At 37.6% G+C, this 17,368-nt stretch overlaps 1 protein-coding gene across 1 annotated transcript; it reads left to right on the plus strand.

Annotated features, from left to right (window-relative positions):
- Positions 1-442: 442 nt before the first annotated feature.
- LOC133252026 (olfactory receptor 2L8-like) lies at positions 443-1,381 on the plus strand. Its single transcript, XM_061424782.1, has one exon. The coding sequence runs from the start codon at positions 443-445 to the stop codon at positions 1,379-1,381; it is 939 nt and encodes a 312-aa protein (XP_061280766.1).
- Positions 1,382-17,368: the final 15,987 nt, after the last annotated feature.

A 17,368-nucleotide genomic window follows, 5' to 3' on the forward strand; every position in this document is an offset into this window, starting at 1 on the left:
GTAAGACTTAGAGATGAACTATGAAAGAGAAATCATATCTTGATAGTAGTAAATACTTATCCCTAATAATATTATACAGTTCTTGAATTTACATTGATTTCCTATGAATATATTTTGAATATGGTATCTGAGATTGGTATTACTTGAGATTAGATAGGGCACTACAACATTTGTATTCTAATGATCTCATAATTAAATGGCTTTATAACATTAAAAATTTATTGGAAAACATTTTGTTCAAAATGTTTGTATCTTTATATTTTGATCTTTGGCTCTAAAATAAGACTATTTTTTATAAAATTGATGAGTTCAGTTCTTAATTTAAGAGGTGAAAAATGTTAAATAATATATTTTGGTTAAAATAATAAATTAAAAATACCTTTTTGTTTTAAGCCTAGCTTACTCTTCTGTCTGCCCTTAGGAAAAATTATATGAATGCCTCATGGAAAACTGTAATCAAACATCAACTGATTTCATCTTATTGGGATTGTTTTCCTCATCAAGATTTGGCCTGTTTCTTTTTATTCTCATTGTTCTCATTTTCTTATTGGCTTTATTTGGCAACCTTTCCATGATCCTTCTTATCTTTCTGAACATCCATCTTCACAAACCCATGTATTTTTTACTTAGTCAGCTATCCCTAATTGACCTAAATTACATCTCAACCATTGTCCCCAAAATGGCTTACAATTATCTGTTTGGAAATAAATCAATCTCATTCATTGGATGTGGGGTACAGAGCTTCTTTTTCTTGACTTTAGCAGGTGCAGAAGCATTGCTCTTGGCCTCTATGGCTTATGATCGGTATGTGGCCATTTGCTTTCCTCTTCACTATTCCATCAAAATCACCAGACGAGTGTGTGTGTTGATGATAATAGGATCTTGGATAATGGGCTCTATCAACTCCTGTGCCCACACCACATATGCCCTCCATATCCCTTATTGCAGATCCAGGGCCATCAATCATTTCTTCTGTGATGTCCCAGCCATGTTGACTCTGGCCTGCATTGACACCTGGGTCTATGAGTACACAGTGTTTGTGAGTACCATCCTCTTCCTTTTGTGCCCTTTCATTGGTATTGTATGTTCCTATGGCCGTGTTCTCCGTGTGGTCCATCACATGAACTCAGCAGAAGGGAAGAAGAAGGCCTATTCAACTTGCAGCACCCACCTCACAGTGGTGACTTTCTACTATGCTCCCTTTGTTTACACTTATCTACGCCCAAGATATCTCAGATCTCCAACAGAAGACAAGGTTCTGGCTGTCTTCTACACCATCCTGACCCCAGTGCTCAATCCTGTTATCTATAGCCTGAAAAACAAGGAGATGATGGAAGCCCTGAGAAGAGCAATTCAGAGAATCTGCTCTGTAAAAATGTAGACAAAGTTTTGGTGTGAATGTTAGTACTTGCATATAAATCCATTTATCATCAGCATTCAATAATTTAAAAGAGCATTTTTCAATTAAATGCCAAGTATAAAATTAATATAGAGGTGAAGAAAGTCAATCATGTTTCAACAAAATTATCTTGCATATATATCAAGCCTTAATCTTTATATTCTCCATGGTGTTGTTTCCCATCAGTTTCTAATATTTTTCTTCCCTATGTTTTCAATTAAAATTTTTCTTTGTCATTAAGTAATAAAAATGGAAATGATTTTAATTAACTGAACTTATTATTCAACAGCATTAGTTATGTTTGCCATTTATTTTACTAAATTTTTAAAACATGTTTTCTGAATGTATTGATCAAATTAAAAGACTTTTTGTTCTTCTCATAGTATTTCTGTAATTACCAGTAACAGTTATTTTTTTCCTTCAATATGAGGAAACTTTGTTTCTGAGATTTAAACAGACATTCTCAAGTCTTTGCACTGCTGTAAGTGGAAAATGGCAAGTTTATATTTCTTTTAGGGTGGTGGGTTTAATATCCAGCATATCTGGGATCAAAAATAAGGATGAGGATATGCCAATAGAGACTGAGAAAACGGAAGTTAATTATAGAATTAATGGTTTCAATGATTTAGTCTAATTAGTGAAACTTAGAAATAGCAAGGTCCTTCTTGCAAGCATCCCCACACTTGGAATATTTTACCTCCTAAGTTGCTCCTACTGTTCTTATATTAGATGTTTCTCAAACGAGATTTTATTATCCACTCACTTTGTCACATAATTCTATCAAACCAGGTTGGAGAAAGTTAACTTTCGAATCAAATTTAGCCATTCATATTACGATTAGGTTAATTTCCTAAACAGGTTTCCCACTATATTAAATAAAAATCCATCAGCTCTACAGGAAGCCTGGGGCTGGTGCACTGGGGATGACCCAGAGGGATGGTGTGGGGAGGGAGGTGGAAGTGGGGTTCAGGATGGGGAACACGTGTGCACCCGTGGCAGATGCATGTTGCATTATAAAATGCAATAAAAATTATAAACAACACATTTGTGTCAGAATTTTTTATCTAATGACATAGATATTTATTTATGTGATATATTTATTGATTGTAAGGTTTGGGGGGTCCACTTTTTCCTGAATTTTCATCTGAATTTATAATTTAGAAAATTTATTATCTATCTACATAACTGAAAGTGATTCCAGCCACTTGTGATTACATTTTTATTATTTTCTTTTTTTGTTTTGTTTTAAAAAAAATCATTCTGCCTATGTTATCAGAGCTATTAGGAATGTTAATAGTTTGTGAAAACACTGAGCTAAAATTAATAAATTAAATCAAAATATATATTTTTAGACAGAAAGATTTGATGACTCTCAAGAAGAATTTTTTTATAAAAAGATTAATCTCAAGAAGCATTGTCAACCCATCAATTCTGAGTCAATTTAATGTAAATCTAAGTTTAATTTTAAATATAAATTAATCAATGGTTCTTTATTGATTTCTGTCAAATTTCTGGTAATTTGTGAACTTAGTATAAGAAACTAGAAGTGGCTTTGTGTTTCAAATGCCAATTCACACATTTTATCACTATAGCTTTATTTACAAATTAAGTTGATATTAAATTTTTTTGTTAATAATTGTTTTCTGAAACTTTACAGGAAAAAAGTGTTATTTTCCATCAGTAATTTTTCACTATAACTAATTTTATATCTTTAAATAATTTTTAAATACCATTTCTACTTCTAAGCTTATGGATATTTGCTTTTTGAAGTTTCAGTAGTTTTTAAGGCCATATATTCTCTACTCTTTGATGAATGCTGATAATTCCCTGATATGCTTTATTGGAATGATAATTTGTGCACTCTTAGTTTGCAATAATTTACTGACAAATAATTGCTCCTAACAGACAAAGTCCCTAGTGTCTCCTAGGCAGTAACCCATTCACCATTGTTGTTGAACCTACAGTAGCTGTTGTCATCACCACCTTGCTTGACCCCTGTTTCAAATAACCAGTCTCTTGGGTTCCTATACTGAAGATCTTCATTTGTTTTGTTTATTTTCTAGGTAGCTTAATTACTAGGCAGATTGGCTTAAGGAAAACCTTTCATCAATTCAGTTCAGTTCAGTACAGTTACTCAGTCGCGACTGACTCTTTGCGAGCCCATGAATCATAGCACTCCAGGCCTCCCTGTCCATCACCAACTCCCGGAGTTTAATCAAACTCATGTCCATCGAGTTGGTGATGCCATCCAGCCATCTGATCCTCTGTCATCCCCTTCTCCTCCTGCCCCCAATCCCTCCCAGCATCAGAGTCTTTTCCAGTGATTCAACTCTTCACGTGAGGTGGCCAAAATACTGGATTTTCAGCTTCAGCATCATTCCTTCCAATAATCTCTTATTATTAAGACCAAGTGAATAGGAAAATAAATTTTTTTTGTCTTTTAACAGAGAGAAAAAATCTCCAGTTTTATACCAGTTTACTTTTTACATTAAAAGTCATCAACTTAATTAAATTCATTTCAATCATATCTATTTCTGGACACACGTAACATTTCTTTCCAGAATCTTTTTCCATAAATCTCTTACCGAAAACATACATCCTACTTTCCTTGCATATGAAGATGCTTCTCTTATCTATCTAGTAACTTTAATCACATATATTAGGACTTTTTTAACCTCAAGAAAACTTTACTTTCTGGAGAAAACCAAAATGTATGAAATATAAACTGTTTTTACTTTCTCTTTCTTTACATTAGCATTCTATAGATTGGCAAACTTGCACTTTTTATAATTTCTGGAATGTGATTTCTCATAGAAAATTTCTCATTGTGGTACCAAAAGTATCTATTAATAGTCCTAAATATCTTAAGTTTCTCTGTAAAAGGAAGCCCATGTTCAGTAATATATGTTTCATTATTTTATCTTTTAAGGAAATAATCTAGATATTAAAGGAACTTAACTGATATTTAACTTAACTTACTAAAATCTAAGAGTTTAAGTTAACCAGAGATAATTGGGAAAATAAGTACACTAGATGTACTATAAAACTATTACTGCTAAAAATTACACTAAAACGTTATTTATGTTTTAGTAATTTTTTTCTTAAAAACCATGTTTAGATTATCTTTTCCCCCCAGAAGTCAATAACTCTTCACTGTACATTAGAAAACCTCAACCATTATCCTAAGTGATTTTTCTGGTTGCCAAAATTTTTAAGAGAGTACAAGGTTATTTGAGCTCAGAGAGTAAAGCGTCTGTCTACAATGCAGGAGACCTGGGTTCGATCCCTGGGTCGAGAAGTTCCCTAGAGAAGGAAAAGGCAACCCACTCCAGTACTCTTGCCTAGAAAATCCCATGGACGGAGGAGCCTGGTGTTCATGGGGTCACAAAGAGTCGGACGCGACTGAGCGACTTCACTTTCTTTTCAACCTTCATTTAAGGAAGTCCCTTCATTTAAGGGACTTCCCTGGTGGCTCAGATGGTAAAAGCATCTGCCTACAATGTGGGACACCTGGGTTTGATCCCTGGGTTGGGAAGATCCCCTGGAGAAGGACATGGAAGCCACTCCAGTATTGTTGCCAGGAAAATCCCATGGACAGAGGAGCCTGGCAGGCTGCAGTCCATGGGGTGGGTCGCAAAGAGTCAGACACGACTGAGCAACTTCACTTCACTTTCAACCTTCATTTAAGTACTATATTTAATATCTTTTGAGGGAGGTCACCATTATCTTCATTACCTCAACCATAATTTCAGTTCAGTTCAGTTCAGTTCAGTCACTCAGTCATATCAGACTCTTTGTCACCCCATGGACTGCAGTATGCCAGGCCTCACTGTCCATCAGCAACTCCCGGGGTTTACTCAAACTCATGTCCATTGAGTCAGTGATGCCATCCAACCATCTCATCCTCTGTTGTCCCCTTCTCCTCCCACCTTCAATCTTTCCCAGCATCAGGTCTTTTCAAATGAGTCAGCTCTTCCTATCAGGTGGCCAAAGTATTAGAGTTTCAGCTTCAATGTCAGTCCTTCCAATGAACATTCAGGACTGAGAAAATTGGATTAAAGATTTACTGAGAATGGCCCCATAAGATAAGAACAAGACTCAGTTTCCCCCTCAGTCAGTCTATTCCATCAGGAAGGTTTCATAAGTATCTTATCCTTCTCCAGCATAGGATCAGTTCAGTTCAGTTCAGTTGCTCAGTCCTGCCTCACTCTATGACCCAATGAATCGCAGCACACCAGGCCTCCCTGACCATCACCAACTCCCGGAGTTCACTCAAACTCATGTCCATCGAGTCGGTGATGCCATCCAGCCATCTCATCCCCTGTCGTCCCCTTCTCCTCCTGTCCCCAATCCCTCCCAGCATCAGAGTCTTTTCCAATTAGTCAACTCTGCATGAGGTGGCCAAAGTATTGGAGTTTCAGCTTCAGCATCAGTCCTTCCAATGAACACCCAGGACTGATCTCCTTCAGAATGGACTGGTTGGATCTCCTTGCAGTCCAAGGGACTCTCAAGAGTCTCCTCCAACACCACAGTTCAAAAGCATCAATTCTTCAGTGCTCAGCTTTCTTCACAGTCCAACTCTCACATCCATACATGACCACTGAAAAAACCATAGCCTTGACTAGATGAACCTTTGTTGGCAAAATAATATCTCTGCTTTTGAATATGCTATCTAGGTTGGTCATAACTTTCCTTCTAAGGAGTAAGCATCTTTTAATGTCATGGCTGCGATCACCATCTGCAGTGATTTTGGAGCCCTCAAAAATAAAGTCTGACACTGTTTCCACTGTTTCCCCATCTATTTCCCATGAAGTGATGTGACCAGATGCCATTATCTTAATTTTCTGAATGTTGAGCTTTAAGCCAACTTTTTCACTCTCCTCTTTCACTTTCATCAAGAGGCTTTAAGTTCTTCTTCACTTTCTGCCATAAGGGTGGTGTCTTCAGCATATCTGAGGTTATTGATATTTCTCCCCCCGGCAATCTTGATTCCAGCTTGTGCTTCTTCCAGTGGATGGACAGAATGAAAACCACAACTACAGAAAGTTAACCAATCTAATCACATGGACCACAGCCTTGTCTAACTCAATGAAACTATGAGCCATGCCGTGTAGGGCCACTGAAGATGAATGGGTCATGGTGGAGAGTTCTGACAAAATGTGGCCCACTGGAGAAGGGAATGGCAAACCACTTCAGTATTCCTGCCTTGAGAACCCCATGAACAGTATGAAAAGGCAAAAAGAAAGGACATTGAAAGATGAACTCCCCAGGTCTGTAGGTGCGCAATATGCTACTGGAGATCAGTGAAGAAATAACTCCAGAAAGAATGAATAGAAGGAGTCAAAGCAAAAAAGACACCCAGTTGTGGATGTGACTGGTGATAGAAGAAAGGTCCGATGCTGTAAAGAGCAATATTTCATAGGAACCTGGAATGTTAGGTCCATGAATCAAGACAAATTAGAAGTGACCAAACAGGAGATTGCAAGAGTGAAGGTTGAAATTTAAGGAATCAATGAACTAAATGGACTGGAATGGATGAATTTAACTCAGATGACCATTATATCTACTACTGTGGGCAAGAATCACTTAGAAGAAGTAGAGTAGCCATCATAGTCAAAAAAAGAGTCTGAACTGCAGTACTTGGATGCAGTCTCAATGATGAAAGAATGATCTCTGTTCTTTTCCAAGGCAAACCATTCAATATCAGAGTAATCTAAGTCTATGCCCCAACCAATAATGCTGAATAAGCTGAAGTTGAATGATTCTATGAAAATCTACAAGATCTTCTAGAATTAACACCCAAAAAAATATGTCCTTTTCATTATAGGGGACTGAAATACAAAAAAAGGAAGTCAAGAAACACCTGGAGTAACAGGCAAATTTGGTCTTGGAGTACAGAATGAAGCAGGGCAAAGTCCTAATGACTATACTATGGAAGTGAGAAATAGATTAAAAGGACGATAGAGAGTGCCTGATGAACTACGGACTGAGGTTCGTGACATTGTACAGAGAGCAACACCGTCCCCAAGAAAAATAAATATAAATATGCCAAATGGCATCTGAGGAGGCTGTACAAATAGCTGTGAAAAGAAGAGAAGCAAAAAGCAAAGGAGAAAAGGAAAGATATAAGCATCTGAATGCAGAGTTCCAAAGAATAGCAGGGAGAGAAATAAAGCCTTCCTCAGTGGTCAGTGCAAAGAAATAGAGGAAAACAATACAATGGGAAAGATTAGAGATCTCTTCAAGAAAATTAGAGATACCAAGGGAACGTTTCATGCAAAGATGGGCTCGATAAAGGACAGAGATGGTATGGACCTAACAGAAGTAGAAGATATTAAGAAGAGGTGGCAAGAATACACAGAAGAACTGTACAAAAAAGATATTCAGGACCCAGATAATCATGATGGTGTGATCACTCATTTAGAGCCAGACATCTTGGAGTATGAAGTCAAGTGGGCCTTAGGAAGCATCACTACAAACAAAGCTATTTGAGGTGATGGAATTCCAGTTGAGCTATTTCAAATACTAAAAGATGATGCTGTGAAAGTGCTGCACTCAATATGCCAGCAAATCTGGAAACCTCAGCAGGGGCCACAGGACTGGAAAAGGTCAGTTTTCATTCCAATCCCAAAGAAAGGCAATGCCAAAGAATGCTCAGACTACCACACATTTACACTCATTTCACACACTAGTAAAGTAATGCTCAAAATTCTCCAAGCCAGGCTTCAGCAATACGTGAACCATGAACTTCCTGATGTTCAAGCTGGTTTTAGAATAGGCACAGGAACCAGAGATCAAATTTCCAACATCTGCCGTATCATTGAAAAAACAAGAGTTCCAGAAAAACATCTATTTCTGCTTTATTGACTATGCCAAAGCTTTTGACTGTGTGGATCACAATAAACTGTGGAAAATTCTTCAAGAGATGTAAATACCAGATCCCCTGACCTTCCTCTTGAGAAATCTGTATACAGGTCAGGAAGCAACGGTTAGAGCTGGAAATGGAACAGTAGACTGGTACCGAATAGTAAAATGAGACATCAAATCTGTATATTCTCACACTGCATATTTAACTTATATGCAGAGTACATCATGAGAAACACTGGGCTGGATGAAGCACAAGCTGGAATCAAGATGGCTGGGAAAAATATCAATAACCTCAGATATGCAGATGACATACCCTTATGGCAGAAAGTGAAGAAGAACTAAAGGGCCTCTTGATGAAATTGAAACTGGAGAATGATAAAGTTGGCTTAAAGCTCAACATTCAGAAAACGAAGATCATGGCTTCAGGTTCCATCACTTCAATACAAATAGATGGAGAAACAGTGGAAACAGTGGCTGACTTTATGTGGGGGGCTCCAAAATCACTGCAGATGGTGACTGCAGCCATGAAATTAAAAGACGCTTACTCCTTGGAAGGAAAGTTATGACCAACCTAGACAGCATATTAAAAAGCAGGACAGTACTTTGCCAACAGTGTGGTCCATCTAGTCAAGGCTATGGTTTTTCCAGTAGTCATGTACAGATATGAGAGTTGGACTATAAAGAAAGCTGAGTGCTGAAGAATTGATGTTTTTGAACTGTGGTGTTAGAGAAGACTCTTGAGAGTCCCTTGGACTGCACAGAGATCCAACCAGTCCATCCTAAAGGAAATCAGTCCTGAATGTTTATTGGAAGGACTGATGTTGAAACTCCAAATCTTTGGCACCTGATGCAAAGAGCTGACTCATTTGAAAAGACCCTGATGCTGGGAAAAATTGAAGGTGGGAGGAGAAGGGGACAACAGAGAATTAGATGATTGGATGGCATCACCGACTCAATGGACATGAGTTTGAGTAAACTCTGTGAGTTGGTGAGGGACAGGGAAACCTGGCATGCTGCTGTCCATAGGGTTGCAAAGAGTCGGACATGACTGAGCGACCAAACTGAATTTAATGTTGATAACTCCTAAGACATGTTCATGTTAATTAAACCAATAGACTTAAACTAGGTTTTATTTAGTAAAGATCATATGGACTTAACATTTGAGTCTGTTCTTATTATATTTTTGGGAATTTGTACAAGTGCTTAATTTTCTTTCAGTCAGTTAGATACAATTCTTTCAGAAATTAACTTTGGCAATGTCTTTACAGGTATATAAATGGCATATCTATAATGTACATATATAGACATATGTACACACAGAAAGACTGACACACACAGATACTTTAATTCACAAATCAAGTACAACACACCACTCACTAGGTTACAAATAACACCTGAAACCAATTAAGTCTACTTGCAGATGGCCAGATTCTTTTATTATTTTTGAAGAGGACTTTAATCTGTACTTTCCCTTGGCAAACAATTTTAATTAAGTTGCTTCCCCTCCCCCGTCCCCCGCCCCCCCCCTCCCCCGCCCACAACCCCAATTCTGTGTGGCTTGAGGGATCTCAGTTCCCAAACCAGGGATTGAAACCAGGCCAGTGAAAGTGCTGTGTCCTAAGCACTGAACCACCAGGGAATTCCCAAGGAGGCTATCTTTAATTAGAGTTTAGGCAAGAGAGTCCTCTTACCAGTTTGTGTTCTAAAAGTCTTCTGTCCTCTTTGTTTGCTTGTTTTCTGTTTTGTTTTTTTCTTATAAATTGGAGAAGGTTTTGGTTAGAGCTCACAGAGTACACCAGATAGAACTCTTGCATCTCTAAGGTGTGCAGGTGCCTGCTAAGTCGCTTCAGTCATGTCTGACTCTGTGTGACCCTATGGACTGTGTCTGGCTTCCCTGGTAGCTCAGCTGGTAAAGAATGTGCCTGCAGTTCAAGAGGCCCCAGTTTGATCCCTGGGTCAGGAAGATCCCTTGGAGAAGCAAGCTTCTATCTAAATGCGTGTTTTTTTGTTTGTTTGTTTGTTAAGAATTGGGGTATAATTGCTTTACAATACTATGTTATTTTCTGACATATGACAAAGTGAGTCAGTCACATGTATAGGTATATCATCTCCCTCTTGAGCCTCCCTCCCACCCCCTCCTCCAATCCCATCCTTCTAAGTCACTACAATTTAAGAAAAAAAAAATGAAAAACACACATTTGGATAGAAGGTTGCTACTAGTCATGAGGAACAGACAGCTTAGTTAATGGTATTAGTGCTTTCCTAAGTATGGGAAGATCCAAGGATTCAGGTTCATTAAAAAAAAAAAAAGTCTTGAAAATACCTATGCGAAGATCTGTTTTGCCAATTTTCCTGGAGAACAGAATGCCTCATCCTGATTTTCACTCTAAATTCTTTCCAGGGTATGCTGTAGATCAGCAACTGCAATGGCTGATGTCATGATTCTTATAGATCTGAATGGTGAACAACATCTTTTTCCTTTTTTTTTTTAAACAATTCCCTTCCCTTTCAGTCTCATTTTGACCAAAGTTTTGGAGGAATTTTGTGCTAAATATATTCCATGGCACTAGGAATGCTCACTCTCAGGTGAGGGGAGGATTTCACAGATAGACCACTCAAAGTGCTATTACTGGACCAGGCCCTGTTCAGTTCAGTTCAGTTCAGTTGCTCAGTCATGTCTGACTCTTTGCAACCCCATGAATCGCAACTCGCCAGGCCTCCCTGTCCGTCACCAATTCCCGGAGTTCACTCAGACTCACGTCCATCGAGTCAGGGATGCCATCCAGCCATCTCATCCTCTGTCGTCCCCTTCTCCTCCTGCCCCCAATCCCTCCCAGCATTAGAGTCTTTTCCAATGAGTCAACTCTTTGCATGAGGTGGCCAAAATACTGGAGTTTCAGCTTTAGCATCATTCCTTCCAAAGAAATCCCAGGGCTGATCTCCTTCAGAATGGACTGGTTGGATCTCCTTGTGGTTAACTGTAACCAGAAGCCTTCAAACTGCCTGGAACTTACTTAATATCTGCTATGATCTAGGAAATGGTTCCCTCTTGTTGCTTCTTCCCAGACCTAGAGTTACACAGTTACTGTCACTGATATTATATAACTAAGCTCAGTCACTCTGTCATGTCCAATTCTATAGTCTATAGTCTATCATGACTATAACTCACCAGGCTCCTCTGTCCATGGGATTTTTCTCACAACAATAGTGGAGTATGTTGCCATGCCCTCTTCCATGGGATCTTCCCAATCCAGGGTTTGAATTCACATTTCCTATGTCTCCTGCATTGCAGTTGGATTTTTTACAGCTGAGCCACGGGGAAAGCCCATTATATAACTATATATTTGATCAATTGTTTCAACTTGCTTAATCATTAATTCTCTCTGAGGCTCAGTGACTTATTGCCAATGCAGGAAACAATATTTATGTCCAATAGGTATAAATGCAAATAATATAGATTGTAACATTAATATGGTCAATAAGTAAATATTTGAGCTAAAAAACTTGTTGGGTGTGACTCAGTCTCTCCTCAGGTTGTCTGACCAGTCTGTTCTGCACCAATCACTGTCTTTAAGGGAAATTCTATATTGGCATTATACATACATATTCAACAAAGATGCCTGCATGCACAAGGTGAGTGAAGATCATCAAGACCCCTTACAGGATATAGAAAGGAATGTTATTATTTAAGAAATTTCATGACTGGCACCAGAATGAGAAAATTTTATCTTTATGGTTGAGCAGGTTTTTCTGCCATTAGAGAGGTCTGGTTAACTCATGATGCAGATGCACAAGGCACAGTATAGGAAATTCAGTTAAGTTCAGTCACTCTGTCATGTGCAACTCCTTTTGACCCCAGTGGACTGCAGCACACCAGGCTTCCCTGTCCATCATCAACTCCCGGGGCTTACTCAAACTTATGTGCATCAAGTCAGTGATGCCATCCAACTATCTCATCCTCAGTCGTCTCCTTCTCCTCCCACCTTCAGTCCTTCCCAGCATCAGGGTCTTTTCAAATGAGTCAGTTTTTCACATCAGATGGCCAAAATATTGGAGCTTTAGCTTCAGCATCAGTCCTTCCAATGAATATTCAGGACTGATTTCCTTGAGGATGGACTGGTTGGATCACCTTGCAGTCCAAGGGACTCTCAAGAGTCTTCAACACCATAGTTCAAAAGCACCAATTCTTCAGTGCTCAACTTTCTTTATAGTCCAACTCTCACATCCATACATGACTACTGGGAAAACCGTAGTTTTGACTAGATGGACCTTTGTTGGCAAAACAATATTTCTGCTTTTCAATATGCTACCTAGGATGGTCATAACTTTTCTTCCAAGGAGTAAGCGTCTTTTAATCTCATGGCTGCAGTCACCATCTGCAGTGATTTTGGAGCCCCCCAAAACAAAACTTCTCACTGTTTCCATTGTTTCCCCATCTATTGGCCAAAAGTGATGGGACTGAATGCCATGATCTTAGTTTTCTGAATGTTGAGTTTTAAAAAGCTAACTTTTTCACTCTCCTCTTTCATTTTCATCAAGAGGTTCTTTAGATCTTCTTTGCTTTCTGCCATAAGGGTGGTATCATCTGCATATCTGAGTTTATTGATATTTCTCCCGGCAATCTTGATTCCAGCTTGTGCTTCATCCAGCCTGGCATGTCTCATGATGTACTCTGAATGTAAGTTAAATAAACAGGGTGACAATATATAGCCTTGATGTACGCCTTTCCTGACTTGGAACCAGTCTGCTGTTCCTTGTGCAGTATTAACTGTTGCTTCTTGACCTGCATACAGATTTCTCGGGAGGCGGGTCAGGTGGTCTGGTATTCCCATCTTTTTAAGAATTTTCCACTGTTTGTTGTGATCCACACAAAGGCTTTGGCATAGTCAATAAAGCAGAAGTAGATTTTTTTTTTTTTCTGGAATTCTCTTGCTTTTTCTATGATCCAACAGATGTTGGCAATTTGATCTCTGGTTCCTCTGCCTTTTCTAAATCCAGCTTGAATATCTGGAAGCTCATGGTTCACATACTGTTGAAACCTGGCTTGGAGGATTTTGAGCATTACTTTGTTAGCATGTGAGATGGGTACAAGAGAATGACAAAGAGAAGGAAAAAAATTCTATGTTTAAACTTCTCTTGTCTTGCCTGAAAATGTGAATATTTATTTCATCAGTGTGTGTATTAATTGCTCAGTCATGAATAACTCTTTACAACCCCATGGACTGTAGCCCACCAGGCTCCTCTGTCCATGGAATTCTTCAGACAAGAATATTGGAGTAGGTTGCCATTTTCTTCTCTAGGGGATATTCTAGACCCAGGGATCAAACTCAGGTCTCCTGCATTGCAAGCAGATTCTTTACCATCTGAGCCATCAGGTAAGCTCATCATTTCATCAGCATGGTTAATGAAATCATTGGTCATTGGTGAATCAACTCTCGTTCACCTCCTCATTCTGGGCCTCTAGGGAGTAAGACTGAACGTTTCAACCCTTTAATTACAAGTTTTATTCCCCTTGCAACCAGACACTTAGAGCCTTTTTCAAAGTTGCCTCATTTACATAACAAACTTTATTTAACAAGAACATTATTTACATAGCTTTATTTTGCATAACTTTATTTACACAAAAGAAGACTACTGTATTTTTAGTCCCTTAAGAAACTCTAAGTGTTTTAGGGGCTCTGTGCCAGGAATGGAGGAAATGAATATCAAATATATGTATCTTTTTGTAAGTAAAAAAATTACCAAAACCCATATCAAAATGGCAAGACTCTTATTCATGCAGGGTAATGAAGAGGCAATGAATTTAAGCTCTGATTCAAAGAAAACTATTTTCCAAATTGAGACTTACTCTTCCTAGCTCTATGACCTGATGGAGAGTTTATTGCTGTCCCAAACCTCCCTGTGTTCACTCAAAGTGGAGAAAATAACAGAATCATAGTATTGCAGAAGCAGTCATAATTGCTAAATATTAACTGGCATTATTTTCTTAAATATTATTATATTCAATGAGCTTAAATCTAAAAGGAGACAAGTATGGACACAGACAAGAATAAGATTCAGTAAAATATGTTGTCATAAGCACTGCCATCAGAAAAAAAGACAGTCTCTAAAACAAATGCACTTATTTGGGGTCTTAGAAAAGCAATTTGGGGAACACAGATTTCAGCAGTAAACAAAACAGGGTCCAGTTCTGGAGTCAAAGATTTTTTTTTCTATTTTTTTTAAAGGAAAAATAGAGTACAATAGGTTTCACAAGTTGTTTGCCAAGAGCTACAACTGGAGGCTATTATTTTTTCTCTTACAACTTATTCCCCTGTGAAGACATTTCCCTCATTATTAAGAAAACCACATTTTTATACAGTTCTCAGAAATACCTTTCTCAACAGTAGTTCTTAGAAGGCTCTTCCTCAGCAAGTAACATGTTAATTTGCCAGTTATCAGGGTTAGTACAGTTCCATATTTTAACAGACAGAGTCCTGATATACAAAATAGAGTTACTACTGACAAGTACTTCTATAGCACTATAGGAGCACAGGTGTGGGAGAGGAAGATATTAACTGAATAAGATGATGAGAAGAAAATGTTGTGTTATATATAAATAAAAGTGTAACTCACATTGGCAGTCTTAAAAAAAAAATGTGTACCCCAATGTTCATCGCAGCACTGTTTATAATAGCCAGGACATGGAAGCAACCTAGATGTCCATCAGCAGATGAATGGATAAGAAAGCTATGGTACATATACACAATGGAGTATTACTCAGCCATTAAAAAGAATACATTTGAATCAGTTCTAATGAGGTGGATGAAACTGGAGCCTATTATACAGAGTGAAGTAAGCCAGAAAGAAAAACACCAATACAGTATACTAATGCATATATATGGAATTTAGAAAGATGGTAACAATAACCCTGTGTACGAGACAGCAAAAGAGACACTGATGTATAGAACAGTCTTATGGACTCTGTTGGAGAGGGAGAGGGTGGGAAGATTTGGGAGAATGGCATTGAAACATGTATAGTATCATGTATGAAACCAGTCGCCAGTCCAGGTTAGATGCAGGATACAGGATGCTTGGGGCTGGTGCACTGGGACGACCCAGAGGGAAGGTAGGGGAGGGAGGAGGGAGGAGGGTTCAGGATGGGGAACGCGGGTATACCTGTGGCAGATTCATTTTGATATTTGGCAAAACTAATACAATATTGTAAAGTTTAAAAATAAAATAAAATTAAAAAGAATAAAATAAAATAAAATTTTTTTTTAAATAAATAAATAAAAATCTGAAGGCTTCCCTGCTGGTCCAGCGTTTAAGAATCTGACTTGCAATGCTGGGAACACTGGTTCAATCCTTAGTCTAGGAAGTTACCATATGCTGCAAAGCAACTAAGCCCATGCACCACAACTAGTGAAGCCCTTGCATTCTAGAGCCTGTGCTCTGTAACAAAAGAAGCCAACACAATGAGAAGCCAGCACACTGAAATTAGAGAGTAGCCCCCACTTGCTGCAACTAGAAAAAGCACCTGCACAGCAGTGGAGACCCAGTACAGTAAAAAAAAAAAATAAACATATTTTTAAAGGGTGAAGAAAAACTTTCCAGAAGTGGGAAATAACCCAAGCTAAATTTCAGATGTGGAGAGGAATAGACGGCTACAAGGGCAAACTGGAGGTCTAAAGGAATTCTGGCACTAAGTCTGTAGGCTGGATGTTAGACACAGGTAAAGGTAGATTTGATATGCGTTTTAAAAGCACCTGAGCTTGAATTTGAGATTAGAAAGTTTTGTAAATACAATAGTAAACCAAAGATTGTGGAATGACATTTTCATATATATATATATATTAGGAAACTAACTTGATTGGGAAATTGTAGGATATATTTTATAATTGAAATGGACTTGAGTCATGAAAACACTTGAGAAGAAATTTAATTTAAATTTAATTTAAAATTTAAACACTTGAGAAGAAATTTAATTTAAAAAGACCAGGAAAAGATCCTGGGAGCTTAAACTTGGGCAGCAAATGGAGAATTTGTGGGAGAGGGACTCTTCTAAGCCTTTTTTCCCCTATGATCATTAAAACTAACTCCTACATAATCCCAGTCATGAAATAACTTAAGTGTGTTAGTAAAACACCAGTAGTAAAACTTTCTTTAAACACAACATTATGACATATTAGCATAGAATTTCAATGTGTATAAGCTCACATTCATATTTTACATGTTATAACTGAAATCTGAGACATTGCTTTCATTTTATATGTTGCATGCTGTAGCTCCTCAGTCCTTTGTTTCCCTGCCATTAAGTAAATGACTTTGTTGAATACAAATTTCTTTAAGGTCATTTAAATACATACTTTTCTTAATTTGAACGTAGAATAACACTGTTGATTATTCTCACAATTCTACAAAGGTCACTTAATCTCTATATTGAAATCTGAAAAATTCTAAGCCACATAAGCCCCCTTAAAATAGTATCATAAAGGATATTACATTATGATGGACTCTGGAAGTTAATTACAATCAAAATAAAAGATTGAAACAGGTTAAAAAAAAAAAACACCTCATAAACACACTAGTAAGCTTGCTTTGCTTGCTACTTGAAGTCCCACTATCCATATTTTATATATCACAAATATAATTTTATACACTACATTTAAAACATTTGAAAACATTTGATTGCATGTTCTAGGCCTGTGTTTTCCAACACAGTAACCACTGGCCCTATATGGCTAATGGGCAGTTAAAAATGTGCGTAGTCAAAAATTGCAATGGCCTATAAGTATAAACATAAGGGCTGTAAAGACTTAGAGTGAAAATAAAGTAATAGATTGCTTCAATAAGTTTGTATCAATTGCATGTAGAAATGATAATGTCAGTATGAGTGTATTATTATAAGTGATATATGCACATATATGTGACAAATATATTGCATAATATTTTACAATAATATGTCATTAATATCAATGTTCTTAATCTCAGTATTGATTATAACTTTGTGATTAAGTAAATACATTATTTAGATTAATTTCACTTTTTAAATGACACTTAGTAGCAATACTTTAAGTGAAAATTTTAAATTACAGAATAGCTCATATATTTCTATCAGAT

This window comes from Bos javanicus, chromosome 7 (assembly GCF_032452875.1).
Source record: "Bos javanicus breed banteng chromosome 7, ARS-OSU_banteng_1.0, whole genome shotgun sequence".
Taxonomy (NCBI): Eukaryota; Metazoa; Chordata; class Mammalia; order Artiodactyla; family Bovidae; genus Bos; species Bos javanicus.